At 44.2% G+C, this 20,031-nt stretch overlaps 1 protein-coding gene across 4 annotated transcripts in view; it reads right to left on the reverse strand.

Moving 5' to 3' along the window:
* HDAC7 (histone deacetylase 7) overlaps window positions 1-17,610 on the reverse strand; it is a 174,192-nt gene extending 156,582 nt beyond the window's left edge. Inside the window, exons 1-2 of one of the 4 annotated variants that reach the window (XM_083599750.1) lie at window positions 16,979-17,607; window positions 14,323-14,547 (exon numbers count right to left, since the gene is read on the reverse strand). Coding sequence is in view for 2 of the 4 variants with exons in the window: in XM_083599748.1 (XP_083455874.1) it covers window positions 16,979-16,997 (19 nt within the window). In the remaining 2 variants the exon portion in view is untranslated. Of the gene's footprint in view, window positions 1-14,322; window positions 14,548-16,978 lie in introns of all 4 variants that reach the window. The other 3 variants (XM_083599749.1, XM_083599748.1, XM_083599747.1) reach the window with 3 other exon arrangements.
* Between the last annotated feature and the right edge of the window lie 2,421 nt (window positions 17,611-20,031).

A 20,031-nucleotide genomic window follows, 5' to 3' on the forward strand; every position in this document is an offset into this window, starting at 1 on the left:
GCAATATTTTGTGTTTTGCACAATTTGTCCTGGTTTTATTACATGTGGGGAGGGGCAAGAATCTGTGGAGGGCATCCACTAGGAAACATTATTGACACAAACTGACTCCTTACCCCTGGTCCAAGGATTGCTGGATCAGAACTAAGAGCCATCTAGCCCAGAATTCTGTTCCCAGTACTGGCCAACCTCAACTGTCTCGATTTAAGCAGGACATTCCATTGGGGGGCATGCTCTCACAAGAGTCACATGACTCATGTGGGAGCACAGCCCCAAGAATGTGTGTCCCGATTTTCCTCTGGGCCACGTTGGAGGGTATGCCAGATGCTTCTGAGAAGCTTACTTGAAAGCAACAACAATCCTCTCCTGTTGTCTATGTCCATCTGATATTCTGAAGAACACAGCCCCCCCCCCAAAAAAAGACATACCTAGGCTCCCTTGCACCCTTGGCAAGGAGCTGTATCCGCACCTCCTAAGCCAGGAGGACCATGGACAAGAAATGCAAAAAGTTTGCTTTTTGTGGCCTTTGTGGGCTCCTAGCCACTCCAAGTCAGAGGCAAGATTTTTCCACCCCCCTGGGCTTGTGCCTTTGACAGGGGCTAACGCAGCCAACCCCAAGGTACACCCCTAAACATGGAGGCTCTATTTAGCTTTTGAGCTTTTAAGCGTAACTTTGTAGCCAGAAGGCTTAGAAATGTGCTTTTCAAAAAGAAAGAAAGTTGAGATTTCCATAAAGCTGAATTCTACATTCAGCATCTATACATCCCCATGACTGTAACTTTTTTCCCCGGAGGGAAGATGCTAGTCTGCTTCAGCAAAGAGACCTTTAAAGATTAACAAAGCGATTGCGGCATATAAGCTTTCATGGAACAGAGTCCACTTCTTCCTGCATCTGATGAAGTGGACGGTGATCCATGAAAGCTCATGCCATAATATGTTTCTTAGTCATTAAGGTACCACAAGCCTCATTTGCGGTTTTGAGTGCACTTTGTAGGTCAGGGATGGGGGACCCGTGGCCCTCCAGATGCTCCTGGGCTCCCAACTCCCAACAGCGCTCACCAGCCAACTTGGCCAACAGTCAAGGATGATGAGAGCTGCAGTCCACCAGGAACATCTGGAGGGTCACAGGTTCCCCAACCCTGTGATAATAATCCCTGGAGAATCTTGACATCTTCCTCTTAGTGGGTCAAATGAAATATACTGTTGCTTACTTCCAGTGTTTGTCTTGTTCTTCGGCATATGCAGAAGCCTAGAGGTGATGGAGAGAGAGACCTCTGCAAACTCCAGACCTCTTGCCTTTCTTGTCTACTGGAGGCATAAATCTCAGCTGGAGGTTTCCAGAGGGACTGTAAATATTTGGGGATAGTTGCTATGACCCCTCCAAGACTCGCAAATGCTTATTTGGTTGTCGTCATCAGTTATCATTCCCTTGGGGAGCCTGACAATGCAAAACCATGTTCACGGTGGATGAAAGAGAAAATAAAAACAACACACGCTCACATAAACATAGAAGACTTCCCCCCCCCAAAAAAAAATAATGGGGGGAGGGAAGGGAGGGCTTGTTTGAAAAATGAACACGCAGCACAGCCCCTACTTCCTGCGATGAGGAGAGTGAACAGGAAGTCCCTGTTTCCTGCTTGTAGAACACGGAGCCCTATCTGACGCCTCCAATCAGAAAACAAGCATAGCTTTGATTAAACAAACAAAAAGGGCCACAAAAGTCTCTCCAGCACTCACTTGCAGCCCAGGTCAACACCGCTGTTGGGGAAACGAGGAAGGGAGGGAGGCTTGCAGCCCTGTTAGGAGAACAATCCTTCATGTTTGTTTTCTTTGCTGCTGCTTCATCCTACAGCCCCCTTCACCAAACCAACCCCCTCCAGATGTTTGGGATTACAACTCCTATCAGCAAAATATCTAAGGTGATGCCAAGTTGGCAAAGGGTGACTTACAGCACCAAAACCGCCAGGGCAGCCATACAGGCGCTCAACCCCAGATCAGTGCATGAAGATCAAGTGGGTACTATCCATACCATCGCTCCTGAAACTATGCCTTGCATCCCATCCTATCAGAGTTCCTTCCCTCCTGATCACTTCCTCCTTGTTTTTCTTTTCTGGCTTCTGAAAGTTTCTCTTTCTCCCCTTCACACACACATGCACGCGCGCGCGCAGACACACACACACACACACTCAGCCGTTCAACTGTAACTCCCATCAACCCTGGCCACACTTTCTAAGGCTAATGGGAGCTGTAGTTCAGTAACACCTGGAGGGTCAAAGGTTCCATTTTAAAAAACAACCATTTGATAAAAATAATTGATGCCATTTAAAGCACACACACAACTCCCCACCCCCCCGTTCCATGCTCTATTGCTGAGTTACATTCTTTCCCCCCACCCCCAAGAATGTGCTTGCACTGACTTGGGACTCTTTCTACCGAAGATAGGAAAAGAGGTAGTCCTTCAAATGAATTCAAATTTCCAGGGCTTGATGAGCTGCACCCAAGGGGACTAAAAGATTTTGCAGATGTAATCTCAAAGTCTTTTGTCTATGATCTCTGAGAATTCCTGGAGAATAGGTGAGGTCCCTGCAGAATGAAAGCAGGCAAATGTTGACCCCAACTTAAAAAAGGGGGAGGTGAAAGAAGACCCAAGTAACTACCGACCGGTAAGCTTGACACTGATACCAGGGAAGTTCACTATAACAGATAATTAACTGGTTTGTCTGGGAGCAATTAGAAAAGGATGATGTGATTACTAAAACAGCATGCAGTTCTTAAAAACAAGTCATGCCAGACAAATCTCATTTCTTTTCCTTTTTATAGAGTTACAAGCTTGGTGGATCGGGGAATGCTTTTGTATCTTGCTTTCAGTAAGGCTTTTGACAAAATCCCCCATCATATTCTTGCAGAAAAGCTGGTGAAATGTGGGCTGGATGAGGTAACTGTTAGGTAAATTTGTAGTTGGTTGCCTGACCGAACCCAAAGAGTACTCATTAATGGTTCCTCGTCATCCTGGGAAAATTGACAAGTGGGAAGCTGCAGGGTTCCCTCCTGGGCCAGTTGTTGTTCATCATCTTTATAAATGACTTGGATGAAGGAATTGAGGGGATACTCATCAAATGTGCAGATTACAGAATTATGGAATCATAGAATTGTAGAGTTGGAAGGGACCCTGAGGATGGTCTAGTCCAACCCCCTGATGATACCAAACTGGGAGGGATAGCTAACACTACCAATGACAGAATCCAGATTCAATATGAATTTAGCAGATTGGAAAACTGGGCACAAACAAAATTAATTTCAACAGGAACAAATGTAAGGTTCTGCACAAGCAGCAGCAGAAGAAGCTGCACAAGTATAAGAAGGGGGACACCTGGCTTACTAGCAGTACATGTGAAAAGGATCTAGGGGTCTTGGTGGACCACAAGCTTCACATGAATCAGTAGTGTGATGCAGCAGCAAAAAAAGCTAATGCTATTCTTGGCTGCATCAACAAAAGTATAGTGTCCAGATCAAGGGAAGTACCACTCTATTCTGCCTTTGTCAGACTACACCTGGAATACTGTGTCCAGTTCTGGATATCACAATGTAAGAAGGATATTGACAAGCTGGAACATGTGCAGAGGAGGGCAACCAAGATGATCAAGGGTCTGGAAACCAAGCCTTATGAGAAGCGCTTGGAGGAGCTGAGTATGTTTAGCCTGGAAAAAATTGGGACTGAGAGGAGATACGATAGACATCTTCAAATATCTCAAGGGTTGTCACATGGAAGAGGGAGCATGCTTGTTTTCTCCTGCTCTGGAGGGTTGGACTCAAACCAATGGCTTCAGGTTGCAAGAAAGGAGATTCCAACTAAACATTTGAAAAAACTTTCTGACAGTAAGAGCTGTTTGGCAGTGGAACAGACTCCCATGAGAGGTGGTGGACTCTCCTTCCTTGGAAGTTTTTAAGCAGAGGCTGAATGGCCATCTGTCATGGATGCTTTAGTTGAGCTTCCTGCATTGCAGGGGTTGGACTAGATGAGCCTCGGGGTCCCTTCCAACTCTACATTTTCTATGATTCTGTGATTCTATGATTGTATGTGATGTTAACTGTCACGGCTTTTACCAAAGAACCCTGGAGATTCTAGGTGGTGGAAGCTGAGAACTCTCTCACAACAATCCCTTGGCCCTCAGACGCAGAGCTATAATTCCTAGAGTTCCCTGGGGCAGATAAGGTGAAGCTTCCTTATACAGAGGCAGACCAATGGTCCCTTGCACACGGCTGTCTGAACTATCTGGCAAGTGGCAGTGCAATTTCAAACAGGTCGTGTCCCGTCTCCCCCCCCCCCCCAGCAAGGGTCATGTAGCTCAGGGGCAGAGTACCTGCTCTTCAGGCAGAAGGTCCTGGTTGAATTCCCCATCCAGGTAGGACTCGGAACTAAGGACTCTGAACTACACAGTTGCTGCCAGTCAATGTAGTCAATTCTGAGCTAGATGGACCAGCAGCCCAATTCAGTACAAGGCTACGTTCTGCATGCAAGGCATATGCTCCACCACTAGAGATCTTGCATGGACACAACATTCTGCATGCTTCAAGCTTACTGGAATCCTGGGAGTGGGGTGGGTGTTCATATTAATCTTTTCTATATGCATGACTTGTTTTTTTCTTTTTTGACTGTAATGTGTAGAGTGTTTGTTTGTTTGTTTGTTTGTAGCTGCTAAGACAGGGTGGGGTGCAACAGCCCTCCTGGTACTCTCATTCAATACTTTTATTAATGGCACTTCCCCCAGCCTTTTTTGTACAGAGCTTAGAACAACGTTAGTGTGTATATTTTAAGACTGTGCCAGCAAACTGCAGCCACCTCCTCATTTGCAAGTGATCATTTGCATAAATTGCCAATGCTATTATTAGCTTGCATTTATTTTTAATGCTGGCTTTGAGCAGTTGTTGTACAGAAGACTCTTGAGATATGGGCTTTTCTCAGAAAAAAAGCTATTACACATGCCAGACAAGCAAGATGGGGTTGTGAGGAGTGGGCAAGATTACGAAATGAACGGGGGGAAGGAAAGTCTGTTGACTAGGAAGGTGTCAACCTGGTGGACCAAGGCCAGTTCAGCGTTGATCGGTTAGTTATTTGCATATGTTTCAGTCACTGACCAGACCCAGATCTGCTTAGCTTCAGCAAAGTGGTGGCTTCATATGCTTTCCCACCATAACCTGGTTCTACTTATGCAGAAGTAGCTCTTAAAGAAAGACTTGAGAAGTGAGAGGGCTCAGTGGCAGGGCACATGCTTTGCCAGGAGAAGGTCCAAGGACCTATCCTTGGCACTTCTAGTTTAAAAAAATGATCAGAAACCACTTCTGAGCCTCTCTAGGGGAGGGATAGCCAACAATGTTGTTGAACTACAGCTCCCATTATTCCTGATCATTGGCTATGCTAGCTGGGGCTGATTGGAGTTGTAATCAAAAATGACTGGATGGCCCCCTGTTGGCTACCCTTGCTCTAGGGCTTCTTATGGTCAACCTCAGGCTGGAGTCCTCAGCACAGTTTTCACCACACCACTTCAGGCACAGCTCCCACTGCCACACCAGTTAGCCTCAGCTGCCTCTAACACAGTACCAACTCTGCATGTACATAAGAAATGTACACATTTATAAATAGCTCATTGTGCAACACCCAAGTTGAGCTATCAACTTAATATTTTTGGAAAGCAAAAAATGAGCTGAGACACATGCCTTCCGTATAGAGAACCTGAATTTGGACACTTAACCTCCTGGCCTTCTTGTGGTTACACATGCAGCTGTTTGTCTTTCGAGTATAGAATACAGAAGGACTTCATTGTAATTAACCAAAAAAAAAAAGTGCTGTACCAGGAACTTTAAGACAGCTGTTTTCTTACTGGCAGAAGACTCGTGACATTCAGAAAAACTTTCGAGGTGTTTGCTTTCACTCCCCTGAAGCTCTTATAAAGCTTGGCAAGGGTTTCCCCAAGAATGGTCCATGGAATTTGCTAAGCCTGTGGTTGATTCATGCACTCAGTTGTGTCATCTGATGAAGCTTACCTTCTGAATTCAAGCTCCATACAAGTTTTAGGTGACATAACTGGTTTGTTTGCAAGGCTCTTTACAGCCTACTGGCAGAGCTCCTAACCCAGGCCTGCAGCAGGGTTCCTAATTCAAAGGATCAAAAGGGAGGAGGAGGCTGCTATATCCTAGAAGGGGACAGCATTAATTCCCTGTGCTAGTCAATAGGTCAGCCAAACCCTTTTCATTTCAACCAAAAACTGCCCCAACCCCTGCTGTCCCAGAGAAACTACTTGCTGTTTTCCAGATGGGAAAAACGAATTAGTCTAAGCCAGTGCTTTTTTCTTAAAAAAATGTTTAGGGGTACTCTCATTTTCCTACTCATATTGAAATACTGCCCCTCAATGACACCAAACTTAGATTCACAAAATGTTTAGGGGTATGCATACCCCTGTGTCCCCCCAGAAAAAAAGCACTGGTCTAAGCTATATTTGGAGCAGAAAAAGTGGTAATAACATGGCAGATGACTGAGGTGGATGACAGAATGTAATACTTTCAGACTACTGCTTTCCAATGGTGGGGTGGCCTTCAATCAAGCAATTTATTTAATTTTATTTTTTAATTAAATTTGTATACTGCCCTTCATCTGAAGGTCTCAGGCTGAAGGTCTCAGGGTAGAAAACTAACGTAGCAAGCTCAGCTAGAGCACCTCTCTCCAAAGCTATTGTTCTTGGTTTTTTGTTTTAAAAAAACATGCAGGGATTTTTTCTTATTAATGTGAAGGAGCATTCCAAAATGGTAATCCCTGTCTTGAAGTCTGAAGTGGTACAGCCCACTTGGCCCCCTCAAGATTCTGCCATCTCATTCTGCTACATGCAAAGAGGAGGCTTTGCATTAAAGCCTTTGGGCTTTAACACTTTTATGTCAGTACTGTTTTATCAATCAATACATATCATATTAGCTACACAATCCTATTATGATTGTATGAAACAAAAGATCCCCATTCTTAGGTTAAACTGGGGATCATGCATGTAAAAAATAAGAGGGACAGAAATGCTAATATCTGTCATTCACTGAAGATCTACCTGTCTGTAAACTTAGTTTTCTGAAAACATATGACTGAAACATCTTATCATGACTCTAAACCAAGGTTCTAATTCCTAGGCAATGTTGTGTTTTCGTTGCTGGTTTTTTCAAAACTGCTTTGGAAACACTTTACAAAGTCATCAGTGAATCTGATCTTTCTCAGCTCTTTCCACTACATTTTGCAAAATATTTTCTTGTATGCCTGTTTTACCACTAACTTTTTCCTTTGCCATGCTTGAATTTAAGAGCTGTTTTCATACATGACTATTGGCACTTGGGTGGTGATAACCTGAAAACAAAAATGCATGCACATTCAACCAGATATGAAGGGACCACGCTTTTGAAAATGGTTGTTTTCCCCCTTCATAAAAGTAATATATGCAAGCAGGGTCCTACTCCTTTCCCACTCGTGGCTGACACTCTTATCTAACATCACATGCCAGATGAATACCTAGTTACTTCATACTTGGGAAACTGTGGCAACTAATAGCTAAACATCTATGAAGCAACCCTCTGACTCTCTGCCCTCTGCATGAACTCACTCAAAATGCCCACAAATTGGGTCAAGTGGGCTTCCATATTTGCCCATGCAAAAATTGAGCACCATTGCTGTGATGCAGTGGCTGAAGATGTAGTCCAACCAGCCAGCCTGGGGAAAGAGGGAACTGTCTGGAATTCAGAATTATTTTCTGAGCTTTAAAAGAAACTAAAACATTATATAATTCTATGATTCATTGGTGGTTTTCAAACAAAGGTTGGGTGGCCATCAATCAAGCAATTTATTTAATTTTATTTTTTAATTAAATTTGTATACTGCCCTTCATCTGAAGGTCTCAGGGTGATTCACAGCATTAAAATACAAAATAAAAACACAAAATGTATAATATAAACAAGAACAAAACAAAACAGACCCATAACACCCCTCCCCAAACACACTGAAAAGGACATAGACTGCTAATCAGCCAAGGGGATCTTTAGCTGTGATTCTTGCATTGCAGGGGGTTGGACTAGATGACCCTTGGCGTGCCTTCCAATTCTACAATTCTCTGATTATGTTTCCAGATCTGGACATTACCCATCTTTGTTAACATAGCAAAGTCTCACTGCTAAGCAAACAACACACTAACAGATCAACATACACGCCAACTCAGAAGTAAGCCCCAGGTAAGTGTGTATATAGGTTTACACCCACATCACAAAATATTTTCCTCTTTGAGCTACCCAAATAACCAGCACCTTGGTCAGCAACTAGTTTTGCCAGAGGGCCACTCTGAAAAGGGAGTGGGGCATGGTCTTCCCAAATGCCTTGCTGCCACTGCACATTGCCACAACTCTTTCTGTAGCAGGCAACACAGAGGGACACGAGGCAAGGTGTTAGGTTATAGCCAGGGATAACAAAATACTCACCCTTAGCAAACAGGTTCACGTGAGACTACTTTTGCATTTGTTGACTTTAAAATAAGAAGACCCTGTTACTAGTACATGAATTACAAGCAGGGACCAAGAGGAGGCACTGTTAAGGGAGGAATGGAAACCCTTTGTAGAGTATTCGAAGAAGTGTAACAGTCAGATAAATTTACCAGTAGGACCTGAACTGTGAGCAGCAGTAATAAACAATTAGATACTAAGCTGAGTGAAAGAGGGTGGCAAAGAATGATATGCAGCAGGACAAGGAGGAATTGGGAAACCATGGAGAGATGGGAGGGGGGTGGAGTAAAGACACACCAGATAGATGAAGGTAATCAAAATTTGTATGTATTAAAACTTTGGAAAAATATTTTTTAAAAAACAAAACAAAACCAACAACTGACAATGAGACCGATGAAAATATTACTCAAATTTTATTAGCAGACTCTTCAAAATAAAACAGGAACATCAAATGATACATCCAAAATTACCCATACAAAATCTTGTGCACAGGCTCAGTATCTTAGAAAATATGAAATAATCCAGACAGCCCTATAAACAAAGGTCCCTCTCTCCCCACAATCTGCATTCCAGCTTTCACTGCCTTAGTCTATTTACTCTCTCTTCATTTACATCCTCACTCCATGAAGTTTGGGAGACAAAGACTCAAAGGCAACTCCCTTCAAAATACAGACTTGCAACTCAATACCTTCATCACATGATCTAAGATTACAAAAGTTTAGAGTAGCAGAAAACAATCCACAGGTATTCATTAACCCATTGAGGAGCTTTGTTCTCCTTGGCTTTAATAGAGCCCCATGGAAAACCCACATTAAACCTTCTGCAATATACCTTTAGCCATTTTCAATTTTAGGCCATCATTAATGCACATATATTTTCATTTCTGTGCAAATTATATCAATTATACTTAACAATTCTTACCTAAAGAAGGTCAGACCATCCCTTCCACAAACACTCGGATTCAAGATGGCTCTTGCTCAAGTTGTGATGCTAGATGTGACACCCCCCCCCCCCCGGTTCTGCAGAACCCAATTACTGCTATTCTACACTTATTTTTCAATGAAGAATCATTCTTGCTGAAATCAGAGGGAGTTATATCTCTGCTTCCATTTTAAACAACAAATATTGTGATGCTCCCCACTTCACAAGGCTCTCAAAGGACTCCATTTTTATTCTGAGTAATCAGAGGGGAGGGGGAAAATTGCTCTATGTCAGTGCTTGGTTGCAATAAATATTTAGCTCTGGGCACTGTTTTATCAAGAGGCAAATAAACTGGCAGAAGTTCAGAGAGGAGCAACAGAAACAATCAAGCAGCTGCAGGAGCTGAGATAGGAGAGAAGATTAAAGAGCAGGATACTTCCAAGGGGTAACCACTTCCAGAGGGGCAGCCTTGTTATCTTGTTGCTGTAAAAGTGACCAGGAGTCTTGTGGCACCTTTAAGATAGATTTATTGTGGCATAAGTTGTTTTTGTGGACTGGACTCCACTGGTGCATTAAGTCCATGACACTTTACTACACCATGATAAATCTGGCAGTCTGGAAGGTGTCATGACTCTTCGTTGTTTTTGCTTCAAGGGGGTGCTCCAAAGAACCACGAGAATGAGTGAGTTTTTACCTAGAAGTCTTGGAAAATTCTGTGTGATCCCTTGGACATGCGACACATTTCTTCGCACAAGTTTAGGGCCATGATTGTGAAAACAGTAAATTCAGTTTAACAACTCTTCCTCCTCCTCCTCTTCCTTTTTAATCTAATTTATTTTGCATGTTTGCAGTCTGCTTCTCAGCTTGGATCGTCAACTGACCAGAAAACAAACCCAACTCAGCTGAGTGCCTATGGCCTAACTGCCAAATTTGTTTAAAAGTCAGAATTCGTAGTTGGTTAAAAACATGTCTAAAAAAACCAGGACACCCTGAAAGCTGTTGAGGTTTTTTTTTACAAAAATGCCAAAACACCAACACAATTATCCGATTGACTTGCCTAAGATCCAGGATAAAGTGCCACATTTCAGAAATTCCCACCCCGGGCGTCATTTATGCCTTTGAAATCCTGGTAATGTCCAGGAAAATCTGGATGTATGGCAGCCCTACTAAACTGAAAAGAAAACCACAAAAAATTAACACAGCCTTCACCAACCTGATGCCCTCCAGATGTTTTACAGCATGGCCAATGGTCAGGGATGATGGGAATTGTATTCCAACTACATCTGGAGAACCCACAGGTTTTCCTAGTCAGGAAAACACAGGAAGTATACAGAAAACAGTAGGGTGATCAAGACATAGCTGAAAGCTATCCACCTAAGACATCTGTTTTAGATATTTATTAACTTCACCTTTTTCTTTAACATGATTTTATGTACATTTGTTTTTAATTGGTTTGTGTCTATTTTACTCCTGCTTTATATATAATTAAATATGTTGACCACTTGGAGATATTTCTGAGCAAGCTCTTTATAAATCTTCTTAATAAAATAAAATAAAGCAATGCATCACCACCGTGGCATCTCATGTTGACATCGTTCTTCTCAGTGGAATCATGGAGAGGCTTTAAGGAGGGGGGCGTGTGGCCCTGCAGCTGTGGCACTCCAGATGTTGAGGGACTTCAATTTCCATCAGCCTCCAGCCAGGTCAGGGATGATAGGAGTTGGAGGACAGAACAACACATATATTGAAAGCACACTCAACCCAAATTTAAAGTGCATGGTTTTCCCCAGAGCTGTACTTCGCCAGGGATGCTGGAAATTGCAGCTTTGAGGCGGGAACTACACATCCCAAGATACTTTACATGTACAGTGGTGCCCCGCAAGACGAATGCCTCGCAAGACGGAAAACTCGCTAGACGAAAGGGTTTTCCGTTTTATGAGCTGCTTCGCAAGATGAATTTCCCTATGGGCTTGCTTCGCAAGACGAAAACGTCTTGCAATTTTGTTTCCTTTTTCTTAACACCGTTAATACAGTTGCGACTTGACTTCGAGGAGCAACTCATAGAACGCAGTGTACATAGTAGCCTTTTTTGAGGTTTTTAAAGACTTTGGTGATTTTTGAAGCTTTTCCAAAACTTCTTTTGCAGCCATTTGGGGAGGGGTTTGCAAGAATCTGGAAGCTTGTGTGTTTTTTTTTCTGCATTTTTATGATTTTCTGTGACCATTGGGCCACTCTGCTGTTTTTTTAAAAAAATTCTGGATTTGAATTTCTGTGTGCTAGGTGGCTGGGGGAACAGTTGGGGAGGGGTTTGCAAGAATCTGGAAGCTTGTGTGTTTTTTTCCTGCATTTTTATGATTTTCTGTGACCATTGGGCCACTCTACTGTTTTTTTAAAAAAATTCTGGGTTTGAATTTTGAAATGCTCTTTACAGTATGTGTGACTTTAAAGAGCACTTAATAAACTCTTGTTGTACCAAATTTGGCTTTGTTTGGACTTTTTTTGACCATAGGAACGTATTAATTGATTTTCAATGCATTCCTATGGGATTTCGTGCTTCGCAAGACGAAAAATTCGCTAGACGAAAAAATTCACAGAACGAATTAATTTCGTCTTGCGAGGCACCACTGTATGATGCAGACCTGCCCGTAGCCTGCAGTATCTGCAGTAGAGCCACACAAACTCACCCCCCCTTTCTATCCCCAAGGCAGGCAAGCAAGAGGCATTATCAGAGTGCCATACCCTCCAATGTTTTCCAGCAGAAAATGGGACAAGTGTCAGCTGGTGTGCCGGCTGGCTTGGGCAGGAGCACGACACCCAAAGATGCGTGAATCAGCTGGCTGCCTACCCTGCTTTAGCCCCTACCTGGCAGCTGCTCACTCTCTTCCCTCTTCGCTTGCTTCCTCCACTTGCACTGCACCTCAAACCACCACAACAGCAGTGGTGGCTTTGGCAGCGGCAGAGAGGGGCCGGCATGAGCGTTGCACATGTCCGCTCTGGTGGGAAAATGCCCCATCTCACCCTGCACACAAGGGTTCTGCTTTACAAAAGTTCCTCTGCTAAGCGTAAGTGTTGGCTCCACCACCTCCTCCTCCTCCGCTTGGCAGTGGCAGTGCTGGAGCGGAGAAAACAGGGCATTCTTGGATGAAATCAGAAGCTGGGATGGCTTCTGTAATCCCATGAATGTCCTGGGGAAATAGGGACATTTGACAGGTATGGAGTACAAAGACACAGCACTCGATGAGGGTGTAAAGAAAGGTTGGTAAGGGTATGTGGCTGAGGAGGGTGTGTAGCCTAGGGAGAGTGCCAAGGGCCTGATAAAGAGTTCCAGAGGGCCACATTTAGGTTCCCCAACCCTGATCTATTCCTTTGTTATGAGCATACAGACCTGAACAATGAGCTCCAGATGCCTTGAGTAATGCAACATTTGCCTCTCAGCTAGCCATCCACTACAACGACGGGCTATATAAGAATGGACCAGCCAGGTAGTGCCCCCACCCCACCCCACCCCACTGTCTCATGTGTAGCCTTCTGTCTATGGCTTTCTTTCTCCTGCTAAGGGCTGCTTTCCTCTTAACTGGGCCTCAGATCTCCTCCTTCAAGGACAAAGCAAGATCAAGCCAGGGAGCCCACCAGGAAATGCACCACAAAGAAAGAAGTAAACATCCTCCTCCCTTTGTCCAGTTTCCTTTCTAGGATGTCAATCCCCAAAGAATTTGCCAGGACTGCAGGAAAAGCTGCTCAGGTTCCTGCCGCAGCAAAAACAAAAAACCCCATGCTGCCGTTGACGCCTAGGGGACACAGGAAGCTGCCAGAGTGTCTTCACCAACTGGCACAGGCTCTCCAGGGTTTCAGACAAGGGACAGTCCCAGCCCTACCTGTAGATGCCAGAGACTGAACTTGGCTGCTCCTGAATGCAAAGCAGAGAGAATCATAGAATCATGGGACTCTGGAGCTGGAAGGGTCATCTAGTCCAACCCCCTGCAAGCAGGAATCTCAACTAGAGATTCATCCATAACAGATGGCCATCCAACATCTGCTTAAGAACCTCCAGGGAAAGAGAGTACACCACCTCTTGAGGGAGTCCATTCCACTGTCAAACAGCTCTTACTGTCAGAAAGTTATTTCTGATGGTTAGCTGGAATCTCCTTTCTTGTTACTTGAAGCCATTGGTCCTACCCTCCAGAGCAGGAGAAAATGAGCGTGGTCTACCACTGAGCTATGGCCTTTCCATTAGCAGGGAAAGCGACTGGTTGCCACAGGCTTCTTGCCTCATTGCCCCCAGGTTGCAGGGTATCTCACAAGTCACAAGACAATCTTTAGCCTGAGAAAACTAGAAATGAAGCAATATGAAGAGTCAGCCATGATTTAGGTCACAGTCCCATGTACAGTTTGATGAGTTTAGCAGTGTGATTCTAGTCAAACGTTCCCTACAGGGAAATTAACATGATTGCAACTTAAGGTTTATTTAGAAGCAAGTCCTATTGAATGCAATGGGATGCGCTTCTGAGTGAGTTGTGCAGGACTGCACTGCAGAGTGAGGCTTCTGAGAACATATAGATATAGATAGGACTGGACTTCAAACAGCATTTATAAAAAAAGTCAAGCTGCAAGAAAACCTATTCCATGCAGTAGGATAGGGATAAGGAACCTCTGGGCTGAGGCCACATGCACCCCTCCAAGTCCCTCTATCTGGCCCTCAGGACTCTGTCAAGACCACACCGTCTTTCCAGCTCCACCTGCTACTGGCCCTGCCTCACACCATCGTGGAAAGTTTTTGCCTGGTTGGAATGTGTCATTGATCTCCAATAATAATATCCTGCTTGCCTGGACATGTCATAGAGAGGGGTGCGTGAATGTGTGTAGGAACGACAAAAGGGCAACATTTACCATTGCTGCTCTGCCCACTCTGAGCAGGTGTGCCTCTCCAGACTGGTGTTTTTTGCTACAACACGCCACTGATGCAATCGCACTGCATCAGCAAAGGATCCGTACTGGACACATTGTTCTGCTTTATTAGCTGCTCAGAGATGCTTTCCCAATGTTGCAGCATTATTGTCATCTAGAGGGACACTCTTGTGCTATAGCACAACAAAAGTGGGCAGAAAAATAAACCTGGAACATTTGGGATATAAAAGAGAGAGAGGATTTCAGCAGGAAGATGTGGAACATGTGCACAAACAGTATTGAAAGTGGGATCAGGAATAACTGCCCTGGTATTACTGTGAGCCTAAATCATGATGACTGCATCAGAAAGTGAGAGGCCCTGAGTGGCTGCATGCACGCGGGAGTAAATTGCCACTTGCTACCAGCTCTTCTGCATTCACCCAGTGCAGTGCTTGCACATTTAGGAGGACTGGAATAAATGGGGGGAAATTCTCAAGCAACGCTTCAATCAGTTTTAGGAACAAATAAACAACCATTTATGTTCACCTAATTCTCATTTCCATCTTGGTACTTTTGAACATTCATGCTGCTGTGATCACTGAGAGTTTTTCAACTGAATATATAATAGATTTTCCATGTTAATCTACAATATTTTATTTTTTAAAAAATATAAAATACTAAAATATTTTCAAAAGTAAAAGATATAAAGTACTGGATTTCTAAAGTGTTGTTGAATATTTTATTAACCAACAATATTTGATTTAAAAAAAATTTAAAAAACCCATTTTTTGAACAACATTTTCAAATGTTCAGAAATGGAATTCAGATTCAGAGCCCCCTCTGTTCTTCCCTAGTATCGATGTCAGTAGTTACCTGGGTCTTCTCCCCCCCCCCCTTTTTTTTTGAAGATGGGGACAACATTTGCCTGCCTCCATTCTGCGGGGGCCTAACCTGTGTGTCTATTTTAGTACAACTCACAAATGCCCAGTCCAGAGCAGAATTGGCTAAATTGGCCAGTGCAGATGCAACTTTATTGTTCTCATCAAACCATGCTTCCTCTCTCGCTCTCAGAAATGTAAATATGTATGCCTTTCCTTCTTTTTTTTCACACAGTCATGCTTCTAAGCAACCTAAGAATTCGTTCCACTCACAAAACTCCTTGTGCTTCCTCAGTCTCCCTGCTTTGCTGCTTTTGCCTCACTATCTGAAACCCTTGCACCAAACATCACACCCTGAACCCAATGCATGCCAATTGCAACAAATAACTATGAGAAGCTCTTGAAGGAAGCTGGTAACAAAAGTGAGCAAACAGCACATCACTGAGGAAAAAGTGATCTGCTCTGGATCTATTAGGCGGCAATTGTACACCCAGTTTCTTGTGAGTAAGCCCCCTTGAACTCAATGGATAGATTGCAACCCTAGCTGGACTTACTGCCAGTGGCGCAGGGTAGTTTGCTAGTGCCTGTGGTGGGGCAAGTATTGCGGCCCCCCAATGGAGTAGGCAGCTGGGTTAGGGGCATGTGCCAGGGGCATGTGTGGAGCCCATGTGGAGGGCAAACAGAGCCTGCCTCCAACAGGCTCCTCACCCGCTGCCTCCATCCACCTGCCCATTAGACAAACCCACCCGCTGCTGCACCTCAGCTGCCTCTGTGCCTGTCATGGGGGCGCCCAGGGCCAGGCTACATATTGATCATACTTAAAAGTTATTAACTTCCTGCCTTCATCCAGCCTGAAGATCTCTCCTGAAAGTTCCCTTCCTTGTTATCATCCCCTTTAAAATTCTAGATAGGATTGCACCTTGTCTCCAGAAGGATATCCTCATTGCAACAGCATTCCAGCTCATACTCAGGATGGGCAAGAAGAGAAGGCCAGGAGGAAAACAGCAGCACATTGCCTGTGCAGGCTGGGGTGCCACTGAAAGAGGGGTAAAGCACAAAAGAGGCTGGCTCACTAAAGCAGAGGCGGGAAACCTTCAACTCCCATCAGTCCCAGCAAGTTGTAGTCCAGCACCATCTGGAGGGCCACAGATTTGCCAGACTCACCCTAAAGGCGTGGACCGTTTCACATGCAACTCTTTCTTTTCAGTCAGGTAGAATGGGCAATGCATTCAGTGCTTCAAGGAACAGTTACAACACCAAGCATTTAACTCTATTTCCATGCTTCCCAATAGTAGCATTCTGTGTAACTCAGAACTCTGCCAATTTACCACAACAGACAATGCTGACTAGAAAAGCTAGCTGAACAAACAGTTAATACAACTTAGACAATTCTGTGCATTGCCCATTTTATCCATTCGGGGGACTGAAATCGCTGCTGACTTGTTTTAAGAATGTACATCCATAAATCCAGAGTCTGGCTGCGAAGGCATGCGTCGGAAGGCAGCTATGGCATGGCCAGGCCTGTCACAGGAGCCAGGCCACAGAGTTCTTTCTCTCCCACCACGTTCAAGGGGCAGCACAGTGTCAGGCCATGCTTACCAGCTAGTGGTTTCCACCACCAACCCTTTGAGTGCATCTGTCTGCCTAATGTGAGAAAGTAGGAAGTCACAAGACAAGACGCACAGAAAACATCAAGAGCAGCCAGCTACCCGCAAGGCTGCCTGTTCCCATTTTCTTCTCTTAGGCAAATAAAGCAACCTGTGTGAGCTGCAACGACTCACCCCTGTGGAGTCCATGCATCCAGGGAGCTTTCAGTAAAATCCTCGAAGGCAACGTCTCATCGTTCGAAGATAACTTCTCCCTCTCTCTCTCTCTCTTCCTTTTTAAGAAGGAGGCAGTTTTCTTAAACCACAAGATTTACCGAGGTTCACAGAGAATGAGAGAGAGAGAGGGAGAGAGGGGCAGGCAGGCAGAAGGGGAGGGGCTGGGAAAAAGAAAGGCCCAGAGGCCGTATAGAATGACAATGGAAGGAAATGCTTTATCAGACTCAGAAAGACCAGCCAGCCAACTCTACCCTGGGAACAAGGGGTTGGCGAGAAAAAGAGGCAGAGAGAGAGAGAGAGAGAGATCCTGCAGAAGAGAAAAAAGTTAGCCAAGCTGCTGTGGTCCCCTCCCTTGGCAGCAGATGTACTCTCAAAAGCACCATGTCACACACAAGGCAGAGAACAACAATGCAACAGTCCACTCCGCTTTCTAAAAAAAATAATGTGAAAATAATAAAATGAGGTATAGTGCCTTTAAGTACCGCGACGTGGGGAATGAGAAAGAGAAAGAGAGCATTAGAATCTGAACAGCATTTTTCAGACACACCCTCCTCCTGTCTCTCTTTCTCTCTCTCTCCCCGACTTCCATCCTTCCAAGATCTTGTGAGTCAAAAGTTAGCAATGTGTTACCGTAATGTTACCAATGTGGTACGTGGAATCCGAGAGAGTTTATAGCTAATAAAACACATGCACATATGTTGAAGGAGAAAGAAAAAAGGATTCCCAAGTGGCACAACCCATCAAGACGGACCCCTGCCCAGTCCAAACTTGTGCAAAGGACACGTTTGTGGTCCAGGCAGGTCCCCACCACCAAACTTCAAAATCTCAGAGCGATTTTTGTCAACAGCTTCTCTGTCCCTGGGTGAACTCTTCTGAATTTAGGTGCAGAGTAGAAATGATTATTTTGTGTGTTTGTGTATTTGTGGGGTGTTTTGTATTCTTTCTGGTGGCATAATGTATGTTTTGTTTTTAAATGTGTTTTCGCTTGGAGATCTTTGGATAACAAGTGCCATGTTATTATTATTAGTTGTAGTAATAATAACAACAACAGCGATCAGTGCTATTTTTCTAGGGGGGAAACGGTGCCAGAACTCAGCATGAACCCTTTCACTCTTATAGTGGCAATGGCGTCCACCTGAGAGGGGCCAGAACTGAGTTCCTGCGACTTCTGGCTGAAATAATAATATCTTAACTAAGCCTGGGTGTGACGTGGCGTTTTCACAACTGTGCTTTTTGCATACATCTTTTAAGATTGGTAGAGGACAACACTCTTCACATCCTACATTCTTACAGAATAAGGTTTAGTAAAAACATGCAGGTGATATTTTGGAATTCTTTTTGCCTCTACAAAAACAAACTACCTTTGTGTTCTTTGGCTTCTCTACGCACAACAAACTTGAACTGCTTCAGCCAATCCCATTTCCCAGATAATTCTGGGAACTGCAGTTCTGTGAGACATCAATAACAGAGAATTTTCAGTACCCACTCTCGCCAAAATACAATTCCCCAGGATTTTTGTAAAGAGATTTGAGGACTAAAGAAGATCTGATACTGCTCTCTCTGCTACAGCAGCCAGCCCCAAAGGGCTTCCTAATTTATGTGTCTATGGCTTGGCATTTCTTATCACTGAGCCTACACAGCCATTTAAAGCACATTCAATGCCCATTTAAAGCACACAGTGGCTTCCCCCAAATAATCCTGGGAACTATAGTTTGTTAAGGCTGGTGGCAATTGTATCTCTGTGAGGGGTAAGTTATAGTTTCTGGGATTCACATGCTTTAAATGCACACTGCGTGTGTCATAGGTATGGTGCAGATGTGACCATTGAAGAAACCATCTCCAGCCTGGAGCCTTGCAGAAATGGTCGGACTTCAGCTCCCATCAGCCCTGACAAATATGGCCAGGGAAGGTATGTGTTGTATCCCAACTAGATCTGGAGGCACCAGGTTGGGGAAGCCTCTGTTAAAGCAACATAATTTTGGGCTCTAGGATGGATTCAGTTAGAAACGTCATATACAAAGAGTTTAATGGAATTGTCAGCAGTGGTATCTAAAACACAGCAACAACAACAGTTTACCATGTACAATCTCTGCAGGCAGACAAGATTGGCAGATCTCATCATGCAATGCAAACATTTGGTCCTCTTGCACATTTGTTTCGGAATATTTGTGATGACCCAATAATGTGTGTTGGGAATAAGCTGGTGATTTGGAAGGGCTGTGTGGAAGCTAGACTACGTGTATTCCTGGATTTAATAGATGAGGAAAACATGATGTTACTGCCTTCTGAATAACTTAAAAATAAATTCCAGTTTAAGCCAGAATATAGCTGGCATTATATTCACTTATATGACATCTGTTAGTGGAACTATCTAGACCAGATGCCTGCCTTGTCTATAGGATTATACTTATTGAAATCAGCACCAGCTACAAATAATAATAAGAAAAAGTATATTATGTGCATGTGTGTGAGAGAGAGGGAGAGGGGGAGAGAAAGAGGGAGGGTTAAAATAAGGATGAAGAAAATGGGTCTTCCAGATGTTGTTGGATTCCAACTCCCAAGCCAGCATGGCTAATGGTCAGCAGGTGATCCCAGCATGTTCAGACTCCTTCCTCTGCAACATCTACACTGGCTTGGTCATGTCCACAGAATGGAAGATGGCAAGACCCCAAAGGACATGTTCTACAGGGAGCTGGCTTCAGGCAGACCAACTCTGCATTATAAAGATGGCTGCAAACAAGGCGTGAAGGCTGGCAACATTAACGCTGCCATATGGGAATCTCTTGCAGAGGACCACAGTGCCTGGAGACAGACAGTCAGGCTGTGCATTCATAGCAGTAGCCAGAGGAGGAACGACCGCTGGGATGAGTGCAGAGAGAAGAAAGGCCATGGTGCATCTGCAGCAGCACAATTGGATGCCTTCATCTGCATCAGCTGCATTAAAATATGCCTCTCCCGTATTGGTCTCTACAGCCACAGCAGGCACTGCAACCGTCCAACAGCTTGACTTC

Source organism: Podarcis filfolensis (assembly GCF_964270895.1).
Source record: "Podarcis filfolensis genome assembly, chromosome: 2".
NCBI lineage: Eukaryota > Metazoa > Chordata > Lepidosauria > Squamata > Lacertidae > Podarcis > Podarcis filfolensis.